The following is an 11347-nucleotide window of genomic DNA, read 5'->3' as shown; positions in this document are numbered from 1 at the left end:
CACCGCAAACAGTTGACGTTTGGGCGTGTTGTTTGATTTTTGACAGCAAACCTAACCTAAAACAATTGTTTATTTTTATTGTTAAGTCATTTTAGTTTGTGTTTGTAAAATTGAGGATTTTGTGTTGCATAATGTGTGCAAAGTGGAAACTGTGATGATAATCAGCGGTATTGTTTATTTATTGGTTAGCTGTTTAGGAAGAAGATTGCAACTGTTCTGTAGGAGTGAATCAATTTACCGGTATGTGGTTTTGTATTGCTAATTTAGACATCAAATTTCAAAGATTTTTGGTTAAGATTGCCTAAATCCCAGCAACGTGATTTGGTTCAAAAAAAGCTGCTTTTTTGACCAATCAAGAGGAACAGTGTTGCGATTTACGCAGTTGAAAATCTTCATTACACACACACAGACAAACATTTTCAGATTAACTGTCAAAAATACTACTTACTGAGGTTAAATAATTTATTCAACTAACAAATTCTATAAACACTAATACTGATGGTTTTCGTGACCCTGTTTAATCACTAGGACAGGAATCAAACAGTCCTTTTTTGCGCATCCCATCAAACTCCTTCTCAATGTCGTAAGTTCTGGAAAAAAAAAACGAATTTTACAGGTTTGTTCCCAGGGAGAATCTCCAACTAGTAATCAGAGAAATATAGGCCGCATTCGTTTTCAAGCTCCATGGAGCGAGCAGAGCGTTATTGACGTCACAATGACGTAGTTTGACAATTGGTCAATCTATGGTTTTGCCAAACTACGTCATTGTGACGTCAATAACGCTCTGCTCGCTCCATTCAGCTTGAAAACGAACACGTCCATTGGCCACAAGTCAGAAAACGTCATAGTCACGTGACATTTACTGTTTCTGATTTCTGGGAACAAACCTTATAACAGAATCAAACTTACTTGTAAAAATCAGCATAATTCTGTTTTCGGGCGTCGTTGAAAAACTTTTTAAACAACACAGCGGCTATGGTGATATTAATTCCAACCAAAATCAGGTGTTTCTTGATGGACGAGTGTAGGAGACCTCTTAGTTGCGGTTTCGGCAACTTGGCAACGTCGGAGGACATGTTCTAGAATTTTAGTTTTTGAGTCACCCTGTATTAAACTGTGCCGTGTATACGTGATTTTTGACGCGTTTTGCACAAGGATTTCAGACTTATTTTTATCTATTACCGATACATATACAGACACAGGAAATGTGTTTATGTGGACTGTATACCGGGTGATTCTCGTAAAATATTAATATTTCTACACTCTTAATTTGGTCTAGTGGGTTTTACAAGCGATTTTGTACCTGACTGTTTTTTTTAAATTTGGCACCGCTTTTCTCCCTGACTGTACCATATTTTGTAGTGTTTTTAGATAGGAAATTTAGTGAGGATTCCAAAAATGTGCTTAAAACTGTCATTTTCTCACTCCAAGTGGGTTTTACAAGTGATTTTGTCTTTGACTGTTTATTCAAACTGTGTTTCTGGGAGTTCAAACTTTGACACCGCTTTTCTCCCTGACTGTACTAAATTTTGTAGTGTTTTTTGAGGTTATTGGATAGGAAATTTAATGAGGATTCCAAAAATGTGCTTAAAACTGTCATTTTGTTACTCCAAGCGGGTTTTACAAGTGATTTTGTCTCTGACTGTCCTTTCAAACTGTGTTTCTGGGAGTTCAAACTTTGACACCACTTTTCTCCCTGACTGTACTAAATTTTGTAGTGTTTTTTGAGGTTATTGGATAGGAAATTTAATGAGGATTCCAAAAATGTGCTTAAAACTGTCATTTTGTTACTCCAAGTGGGTTTTACAAGTGATTTTGTCTCTGAATGTCCTTTCAAACTGTGTTTCTGGAAGTTCAAACTTTGACACCACTTTTCTCCCTGACTGTACTAAATTTTGTAGTGTTTTTTGAGGTTATTGGATAGGAAATTTAATGAGGATTCCAAAAATGTGCTTAAAACTGTCATTTTGTTACTCCAAGTGGGTTTTACAAGTAATTTTGTCTTTGACTGTTTATTCAAACTGTGTTTCTGGGAGTTTAAAATTTGGCACCGCATTTCTCCCTGACTGTACCATATTTTGTAGTGTTTTTTCAGGTTATTGGATAGGAAATTTAATGAGGATTCCAAAAATGTGCTTAAAACTGTCATTTTCTCACTCCAAGTGGGTTTTACAAGTGATTTTGTCTTTGACCGTTTATTCAAACTGTGTTTCTGGCAGTTCAAACTTTGACACCACTTTTCTCCCTGACTGTACTAAATTTTGTAGTGTTTTTTTGAGGTTATTGGATAGGAAATTTAATGAGGATTCCAAAAATGTGCTTAAAACTGTCATTTTGTTACTCCAAGTGGGTTTTACAAGTGATTTTGTCTCTGAATGTCCTTTCAAACTGTGTTTCTGGCAGTTCAAACTTTGACACCGCTTTTCTCCCTGACTGTACTAAATTTTGTAGTGTTTTTTGGGGTTATTGGATAGGAAATTTAATGAGGATTCCAAAAATGTGCTTAAAACTGTCATTTTGTTACTCCAAGTGGGTTTTACAAGTGATTTTGTCTTGGACTGTTTATTCAAACTGTGTTTCTGGAAGTTCAAACTTTGACACCACTTTTCTCCCTGACTGTACTAAATTTTGTAGTGTTTTTTGAGGTTATTGGATAGGAAATTTAATGAGGATTCCAAAAATGTGCTTAAAACTGTCATTTTGTTACTTCAAGTGAGTTTTACAAGTGATTTTGTCTCTGACTGTTTTTTCAAACTGTGTTTCTGGCAGTTCAAACTTTGACACCGCTTTTCTCCCTGACTGTACTAAATTTTGTAGTGTTTTTTGGGGTTATTGGATAGGAAATTTAATGAGGATTCCAAAAATGTGCTTAAAACTGTCATTTTGTTACTCCAAGTGGGTTTTACAAGTGATTTTGTCTTGGACTGTTTATTCAAACTGTGTTTCTGGAAGTTCAAACTTTGACACCACTTTTCTCCCTGACTGTACTAAATTTTGTAGTGTTTTTTGAGGTTATTGGATAGGAAATTTAATGAGGATTCCAAAAATGTGCTTAAAACTGTCATTTTGTTACTCCAAGTGGGTTTTACAAGTGATTTTGTCTCTAACTGTCCTTTCAAACTGTGTTTCTGGAAGTTTAAAATTTGGCACCGCTTTTCTCCCTGACTGTACTAAATTTTGTAGTGTTTTTTGAGGTTATTGGATAGGAAATTTAGTGAGGATTCCAAAAATGTACTTAAAACTGTCATTTTCTCACTCCAAGTGGGTTTTATCAACGATTTTGTCCCTGACTGTTCTTTCAGTGTTTCTGGCAATTTAAACTTGACACCGCTTTTCTGCCTGACTGTACCCGACTTGACAGTGTTTTTTTAGGTTATCGGATAGGAAAATTAATAAGGTTTCCAAAAATATCTCTAAAACTGTCATAAATCTAATAATTATTGTTATGCCATAAATTACAATATTTTATTACCAAACCAATTAAAAGACTTAAATATTGCAAGAAATTAATACTTACATTTTCTATTTTGTGTGTAATTTCCGTACCAAAACTGTACACGTACTTAATTTTAGAAAATGATCGATCTTCCTTGTAGCTGTGTGCGCAACGAGTAAACATATTAAATACAGAGTGTACTAAATACATTACACTCTACTTGCGTATAGCAGAATATCAATAATCCGCACAGTATCACCGTGTAAATTGGGTATGAGTTCAGGTGTATTTATTTTATCGGTTTTCTTGATTAGATAATACCGAAATAAATCCTCATAAAATGTTATTTATAATTTTCCATTTCTGTTTGTCGGTTAAAGAAAAACGGTTGTAAAACATTAATGGGTTTAATTACAAAAATTAATACAGTAAATCGTTTACATAAAAAAATTCTACTCTCGAGAACCAATTCAAAAAAAAACTGAATATAGTGTCTATTTACAATGACAGTAATAATAATAAAAAAATGGCGGTATGTACAGTTGGTTGCATATGTGGCAACATGTACAACTGGCCTACTTGTAAAAATGCTAATCCTGTGGCAAGAACGGTAAACAGTCAAGGATTGCTGGATGGGGCGATTTTGTTTCCCGGCGGAAACAATAATCTAAATATGATCAATTGCGCAATTCTTTACTGTTTACCGTCATTGATCCTGTGGTACTGTAACAGTAAGATGGTAGAAAAAATAACAAAATTAGTCGTTTAGGAACTTGAAATTACTATACAAATCCAAATTTACAGTAAAAGATCCAGTTTAATGGAACACTTGAAATTACCCTGTAAAGTCATTGAACAGGGCATGTTTTAGCTGTCTAAAGTTAGGTTATATATATTCGAGTTAAATCTTAAAATGTAAAACAAAAAAAAATAGCTGCATTATTGTCCTTGTAAGTACTTTCATTCAGGATCCTGGAAAATATGTTTTAAATCCTCCTCATAGAGGGCGATAACTGTCATAATGGCAACACCGATCAAAAGACCGCTCAAATGCAAAAAGTACTGAATCAAATTTTCTTCGTCTTCGTGGGCGGAACTCAGCTCGGGAATCATATCTACCAAAGCGATGTAGATAAATGTACCGGCCGCCGCTGCAAACACCCACTGATTGGCCGATTCCGTGTTGCCTGTCATTTGTTTTTTTGTCATTTTTTTTTTTTTTCATATATTTTCTTACCCAAATAGAGCCCGACAAAATTACCCAGAATGCACAAACCGCTTGACAGTAGATTGTAAAACAACGCCTGCTTGATGCTCATGCCCGCTTTGAGGAGCATGGCAAAGTCGCCCAGTTCGTGCGGCAATTCGTGACAAAACACCGCCACTGTGGTGGAAAAACCACCGGCTACGCCACTGGCAAACGCCGCACCGATCGCCATACCGTCGGTAAAGTTATGCAACCCGTCACCCATTATTACCATCCACGCCACGGATGAATAGTCCTAGAAATAGTAGGCTGTGACAATGACGTCAGTTTCCAATAATATAGTGAAACTCAAACGAAATTAGTATGACGTCACTACACACGTTTTTGCTCTATCTTACCTGAGGAGCGGAATGTACGTGACCGTGCTTGTGGGAGTGGCCGTGATGGTCAGTGGCGTGCTCCCTCACAATCACTCGGATGTCTTCGTGCTCGTGCGGCAGCATTTTCGTCTCGATACAGGGCGTCGAAATTGTATCGCCCTCCGATAAGTTTTGGTTCGTTTCCAACTTTTCGAAAGTGGGCGAACGAGAATTTTTCAATTGCAAATCGGTTTTTGTACCTGCTCAAATCTGGTGTTTACACCAACAAATTACAGTTAATTAATCAAACCTACTAGGATCGGGTAAAATGTCTTTGTAGCAAAATGGCGAATCGTTGTAACGGTCCATGCATTGGGTCGAGTTTCGTCTTTCGCCAATATCGTCGTAAATTTGTACGTGGGCGTGCTGAAAACAATCACAAACCATAAACATGGACTTGATTTTTAAAATTGTCAAATAATACAACAGTGTTGCCAAACCAACTTACAGTGACTGTGTTATGTTTCTGCTGGTTTTTTCGCCATTTCCCCGCCACAAAAATCAGTCTTTCCATGAAAAAGAAAAACGTCAATCCCAGCATGGCAACCAAGCCCTTCCACGTGTTTGCCAGGTGGCTATGATGATCATCTCCATGGTGACCGTCCGCTCCCATTGCGTGCGGCAACAGATGAAGAAAAGCATCACCAGCCAATGTACCTGGTTACAAACCAAACAGTTGACAAAACACGTCATTGTGACGTCAAAAACAAACTTACCAACGGCTAATGCCACTAGAAACTGTATCAACGGTTTGTAGAAACGTTTTTGCATCAGTGGAATAATGATCAAAGCGCCTATGCCGCAAATACTGATTAGCAACACGGCTAAACTGGAATAGAGCCAGATTTTTGGTTCGATTCCGTCAGATTTCGGGGTGGAGACGTCAAAAAATTCCACTTTTCCTGTCTCCAAACAAGTTTGCGATAGCAAACCGTACATTAAAATCGGACAGACTTCCGTAAAAGTTGTATGATTTAGTTCGGGGGTTTGTTGTAAAATGCCGATTGTCTCCTTGTTCATACACTACAAAGGTTTTAAAATTACTTTTTTTTGACGTTTCAATGATGTAATTTGACAGTTGGACAAATTACGTCATCATGATGTCAAACACGCTCTGCTCCTGTGCGAGCCTGGGTGCGTATTCTTGAAACGAGGGAAGGAAATTATCAAGAAAAAGACCTGTAGAATGTGACAGAAGAAGCTGACAATGGCGGGTTCCTGTCACATTCTATCAACACTTTTCTTGAGAATTCCATTCTCTGCTTTCAAGAATAGGCCCCCTGTATACAACAACTTACGGTGACGTTGTTTCGTTCTACTTCTCTCGCTTCTTTTCTCACATCGACCGTGTCCAAGTCGTGTCCCAGTTTTTCGGATAAAACGTGCAACAAATCGAGTTTTTTTATCAGTTTTCGGAGATTTTTCGAGTTCATTTTGTCGCCTTCGCCAAATTCCGCGAAAATTCGTTGCAAAATTTCCGTTTCGCGATTAGGAAGTAGGTTTGATGAGCTGGGGTCGTCGTTTTCGTCCGTCACCAAACGATTTGTGGGTGCAATTTCGTTCGTTTTGACGGGACTGTCCTGACTGGTGCTCGTGTATCGTTTATCCCTGAAACAAGCCAGTTAAGCGAGGCAAAGTTGCGGGTTTTTTTGCTTTTACCTGAAGGATAACTCGTGATTTGCCTCAATTACCGGAATGTTTGGATCCTTGTAACCGTCATGGCGGTGTTGTTCAACATGGCCGATGGCGGCGTGCGATGCACACGGCGAATGTGTAGCACAAACAAAACAGAAAATGCACACGGATAGCAAACTATGTGACATTTCTCTCTGTAATACAAGAAAAATCAGTGTGCAAAAACAGTTTAAAAAAACCCCTTCTTATTGACATTACATTTAACCTAACCCTACTTTTTTTTGACAGTTCCTCTAACATGGTTGCCAAATTTTCAACCAAAATTAATACACTTGAAATGAGTCATAATAAAACATTCCATACTGTTATATTAGGTAATTCAATGTTATTAAAAAAGGTTAAAACTACAGTGGAATTTAAATAACACAATGGTGCCCACACGTTACCTAATTGTACTACTTAATCAAATTTGGTGTGTGGACATTTTTTGTATGAAATGCTGAAATTATGTTAACCAGGCAGAATTTTGATTGATAACATATCCTTGGCCTTGATGGTTGGATTGAGTTCAGATTAAACGTAATAAATACAATTTGAAGATGACTAAAACTAAATATTAATACACACAGGTGCTTACCTTTTATGGACAAGTTTAGAGTATTTTTGGTGTAGGTTGGTTTTTACCACTTTTCGGCGTTAATGCCAATGTTTCAACCCGCCTTTTCACCTTCCTGGTGTTCACCCCTCTGGACAATCTGCCACTATTGCAAAATTGCACCCTAACCACTTTTATGACTGTAAACCCTGAATAGGATAATTATTGTTTATCAACTTACAGGAAATTTGATACACTGGTACTACAGTACTTCCTGTAATAGGAAAGAACTGAATGGACTAATTTCAAGAATAATAATAGTAAAACAAATCCACTGGACTAGTTTTTTTTGTTACGGTGTCGAGTGACCCTTAACCACGTGGCCATACGTTTCGAAAATGCCGGGACTGTCACGTGACTACTCGCCTAACCCAACTTACTAGAAATGACAGATCACAGATGGAGGGGATGGTTTGGCCGGTCGGGCAGCGTTGCCAACCCTACAAATTTAAGGTTTTTCACCAATCACTATTAACCAGTTAGTGATAGGAACTTGCAGTGAATTTATTTACAGGACTAGTGAATTAACTTAACTACAGTTTTTTTGCTCTTAAATGGGGTAAAGGAATAAAATAACATAAAGTTGGAGTGTGTCCGGCAACAGGCAAAAAGGGTGGGAGAAATGCGAGCGTCCCCTACCGTACAAACGCCACAACTCGCGACTGACGTCAGCTGGTTTTTGGTTGCGATTCGTGCATCACGACGACGTCGAATTCAGTCAGCTGTTTAGTGTTTTGGTCAAGTTCGTGGAATCGTGTAGGTTCAACTCAATTTGGATAATGTCCGAACAGGAAATCGCTAGTTCCAGTGGCGAACAGCCGATCGAAATGGGCGAGTCGCAAGAGAAAAAGGACGAATTTGGCGAGCCCGAGGCGAAGAAACGTAAAGTTTCCAAGCCCAGCACCGACGAAAAGAAATACAAACTCGAAGATCGGCTGGGCGGAATTCTTTGCTGCGCAGTTTGTTTAGATCTGCCCAGGGCGGCTGTTTATCAGGTAAGTGCGTAGTTTTTGTTTAAAGTTACGTAATTTATAGAAAGGGGGGGGTTGGTTTTGGTTCTCTTTGTTCGATATGCTGCTGCTGACAGCGCCCCTTCAGGGCGCATTAGCAGGAGGTATTGATTTTTTTTCTTGCAGCTAAAAATACGACGCAGAAGTAAACTTTACTACAGGTCTAAATTTACTTTTGTCCCCTTGGGATGTTTAAAATGGAAATTACTTAAACAATTCTATAATTAGATTAGCAAAACTAGTACAACGTAATCACGTGGGCATTACTTGTTTTTTGTTTGCTATGATCACGTGACAAGTGTCAGAAACATAATCAAGTAGGCCTAGGCTAGAAACTCACAAAATGGCTGACGACTTTGATTTATTTGACAGTTTTGATTTTGGGGATTTTTTTTTTTTTTTGGTATACTGTGGGTGTTTGTTGTTTGTTTTGTACACTACATACGTGAAAAACCCTATTCGAGTTTGTTTGACGGTTGATCACGTGACCGGTTTGTCACTTAACCTATTCGCTGTCACGTGATCTGAACTGTCAAGAGTGTGGAGTTTTTTAGAACTCTTTAGGATGAAAAGTACTCAATAATCAAAGTTTTGTCTGAATATAAAAGAAAAACTATCCATTTCAATCTAGTCAGTAGAAAAAACAGCATTTCTCTTCCACACTAGAATTAAGACAACTCAAAAAAATGTGTTATTTATTGTTGTTTAACGATTTATTTGTAATGATGTAATTATTAGACGTTTAAAGCACTAGTTTTTAAGATAACACCAAGAATAAGTCTGATTTCAGTCATTCAATTTCGTTGTACACTTTTAAAAGTTCAAAGCACACAAATCTGTGGAAACGATCATTTAATAAAGGTTTTTATAATCAATTTCTGTAGTGGTATTATTCACTAGATGTAGTGTTCAATCCTACCCTAAAATCCTCATTTAATGTACATATGTTGAGTAAGTATGAATATCAGGTAAGGGTAAGTCTCGATGACATCAAATTATTAAATCAGGGATGTTTATTGTTGTGTGGTTAGTTAATATTAGGTCTGTTTGCAGAAGCAATCCCTGATTGGTTTAGAAAGAGTAAATGTCTGAAGTTTTATTGGTTGAATTCCCACGTGATTATGACGTATTCGTGATTCTCTCTGCGAACAGACTTATAGAGTAATTTTTTTATCAAGGTACAGTATAACAAAACGAGCAATTTGACACTCCCAAGTGACAGATAATCGCAATTATTTTCTTTTTCAGGTCGTGGACTGTGCATGTATACGGAGCTGCACCAATTAATTTATAAGTTTTTTTTTGTTAAAATTTGTCAAACTGTCAAAATGTGCGATCTAACTTTTTTGTTTTTCCCTCTCTCTCTCGGCCAGTGTGTCAACGGTCACTTGATGTGCGCGGGATGTTTCACGCACGTGCTGGCCGACGCCAGATTACGGGACGAGATGGCGACGTGTCCCAGTTGCCGCGTCGAGATTTCGAAAACGTCGGCCACGCGCAATTTGGCCGTAGAGAATGCCGTCAGCGAATTGCCTAGCGACTGTCAGTTTTGCGGCAAACAGTATCCGAGAAATTCGTTGGACCGACACGAGGAACAGGAATGCGAAGAACGGTTGGTTGACTTTATTTTGACAGATGTCAGTTTGACACTCAATGTTTGCGCAGGAATTCCTGGTGTAAATTTAGTCGTATCGGTTGTCCGTGGAGGGGCCCGGAGCACGAACGTCAAGAGCACGAGAATCAGTGCGCCCATCCCCATCGTACTGGTGCCGAAGTGATGGATTCGCTTCTAGCCATGGACCAGGAAATGACAGAGGAAAAGAAGCTCTACGACAATATTTTCGATCTGTTGGGCTACGAAAAGATCACTTTTAACGGTATTTCAGTTACTGTCAAGCGTGTACTGTCAAATTCAAACTGTCGTGCAATTCTAGAAATCCAACTGAAACCGTACCGTACTGATGAGTTTGTGCATCGATTGTTTTACGAATCGTCCCGTTTCTCGGCCTTCAACAATCAGTGGGTGGTGAAGGCGCGCATCAACGACTGTCAAAAAGATCCTACGCAAAGTTCCGATCGCGACATGACCTACCAAGTACAAGTCTAATGTCAAAAACTAATGAGTTTTTCTTACTTATTAATTTTTTAGTTGATTTTAAAATCAAAATCCCCGACGCCTCTCAGTCTGAACTACATTGTGCTCAGAGGCCCAGTGGGGGATATCAAAGTCAAACCGAGGATCTACGAGTTTGACTTTACCGAGCAAAATAACGAGAGTCCCTACGTCACCTTGCCCCTGCCGGACACTGCCGAATGCAACCGATTACTGGCAGCCAAAACTATTAATTTCAGGTACTACGTCAAATGTGTCAAACCATTAAAGTGCTAAAATTATTGAATTTTCAGATTAATAATGTTTTTAGCTTCAAAGTAGGCAACTCTCAGCTCAAGCAATATCTGAAACTCATATTGTGCTCTATACGTGTATAATATAATTATTATTAAATCCTACAGATTTTTTCACAAAAATTATCGTGTGAAGGATCTCTTATACATTATATTTTTTTATATTTTGATTTTTTCGGAAATGTTTTTAAGTTACAACACTTGAATGTATTTATAACAATGCTATTTTTAATTTTTTTTTTGTTGATCTAAAATATATTTATTTACCGCATATCAATTATATAAAACATTTATATTTATTTTGTTAATTAATCTATTTGTGTGTAAGTAGTGGTAAATATGGCGGCCATATTTACGAGAATGTATATTTTATTCACTTATATCTTTTAAGGGGTTTCGGTATTAAGAAATTATTTTACGTTATTAAAAACGCAAATTTATATTTGAACCCACATTCATGTTGTTTTATTCACTCTCTGTATATTAACCAGGTTAAGTATGGTGTGGGAAGGGTATAATAATATATTTTGGACCAATTTTCGTGATTTTGATCAATTTTCATGATTTTGCTCATTTTTT

At 37.6% G+C, this 11347-nt stretch overlaps 3 protein-coding genes across 5 annotated transcripts; 1 reads left to right on the top strand and 2 right to left on the bottom strand.

The window, feature by feature from the left end:
* Positions 1-448: 448 nt before the first annotated feature.
* Positions 449-3680, bottom strand: LOC145737815 (cytochrome c oxidase subunit 6C-like). The gene is made up of 3 exons (XM_081992647.1): positions 3518-3680; positions 910-1079; positions 449-590 (listed from the first exon to the last, which is right to left on the bottom strand). The coding sequence occupies exons 1-3, from the start codon at positions 3644-3646 to the stop codon at positions 518-520; spliced, it is 372 nt and encodes a 123-aa protein (XP_081848773.1). The 5' UTR covers positions 3647-3680; the 3' UTR covers positions 449-517.
* A 144-nt stretch (positions 3681-3824) lies between these two features.
* On the bottom strand, positions 3825-7750 carry foi (solute carrier family 39 fear-of-intimacy). Of its 3 annotated transcripts, none has more exons than XM_081992631.1 (10): positions 7534-7750; positions 7335-7483; positions 6722-6891; positions 6361-6670; positions 5779-6085; positions 5511-5719; positions 5317-5428; positions 5042-5262; positions 4674-4938; positions 3825-4623 (listed from the first exon to the last, which is right to left on the bottom strand). In XM_081992631.1, the coding sequence occupies exons 3-10, from the start codon at positions 6883-6885 to the stop codon at positions 4397-4399; spliced, it is 1815 nt and encodes a 604-aa protein (XP_081848757.1). In that variant the 5' UTR covers positions 6886-6891; positions 7335-7483; positions 7534-7750; the 3' UTR covers positions 3825-4396. The 3 variants fall into 3 exon arrangements, with proteins under 3 accessions (XP_081848757.1, XP_081848759.1, XP_081848758.1); XM_081992633.1 differs by having other exon boundaries at positions 7335-7476; XM_081992632.1 differs by having other exon boundaries at positions 7335-7458.
* Positions 7751-7956: 206 nt separating this feature from the next.
* LOC145737808 (zinc finger TRAF-type-containing protein 1 homolog) lies at positions 7957-11222 on the top strand. The gene is made up of 6 exons (XM_081992637.1): positions 7957-8347; positions 9736-9974; positions 10028-10239; positions 10297-10457; positions 10512-10714; positions 10769-11222. Exons 1-6 carry the CDS (start codon positions 8132-8134, stop codon positions 10794-10796), a joined length of 1059 nt encoding a protein of 352 aa, XP_081848763.1. The 5' UTR covers positions 7957-8131; the 3' UTR covers positions 10797-11222.
* The last annotated feature ends 125 nt before the right edge of the window (positions 11223-11347 follow it).

This window comes from Ips typographus, linkage group LG14 (assembly GCF_016097725.1).
Source record: "Ips typographus isolate SLU linkage group LG14, UJ_Ityp_2.0, whole genome shotgun sequence".
NCBI lineage: Eukaryota > Metazoa > Arthropoda > Insecta > Coleoptera > Curculionidae > Ips > Ips typographus.
The sequence above is the reverse complement of the archived record's forward strand: the minus strand, read 5'-3'. Positions and strand labels throughout refer to the sequence as shown.

Bases quoted from the DNA above. Each gene is read 5' to 3' on its own strand.
- LOC145737815 (XM_081992647.1), bottom strand. From the start codon at position 3,646: ATGTATTTAGTACACTCTGTATTTAATATGTTTACTCGTTGCGCACAC. The intron at 1,080-3,517 runs GTAAGTATTAAT...CTAAAATTCTAG, and splicing joins TTACACACAAAATAGAAAAT to AACATGTCCTCCGACGTTGC. The intron at 591-909 runs GTAAGTTTGATT...TTTTTTTTCCAG, and splicing joins AATTATGCTGATTTTTACAA to AACTTACGACATTGAGAAGG.
- foi (XM_081992631.1), bottom strand. From the start codon at position 6,885: ATGTCACATAGTTTGCTATCCGTGTGCATTTTCTGTTTTGTTTGTGCT. The intron at 5,429-5,510 runs GTAAGTTGGTTT...GATTGTTTTCAG, and splicing joins AGAAACATAACACAGTCACT to CACGCCCACGTACAAATTTA. The intron at 4,624-4,673 runs GTAAGAAAATAT...AACAAATGACAG, and splicing joins TTTTGTCGGGCTCTATTTGG to GCAACACGGAATCGGCCAAT.
- LOC145737808 (XM_081992637.1), top strand. From the start codon at position 8,132: ATGTCCGAACAGGAAATCGCTAGTTCCAGTGGCGAACAGCCGATCGAA. The intron at 9,975-10,027 runs GTTGGTTGACTT...ATGTTTGCGCAG, and splicing joins GAACAGGAATGCGAAGAACG to GAATTCCTGGTGTAAATTTA. The intron at 10,240-10,296 runs GTATTTCAGTTA...GTGCAATTCTAG, and splicing joins CGAAAAGATCACTTTTAACG to AAATCCAACTGAAACCGTAC.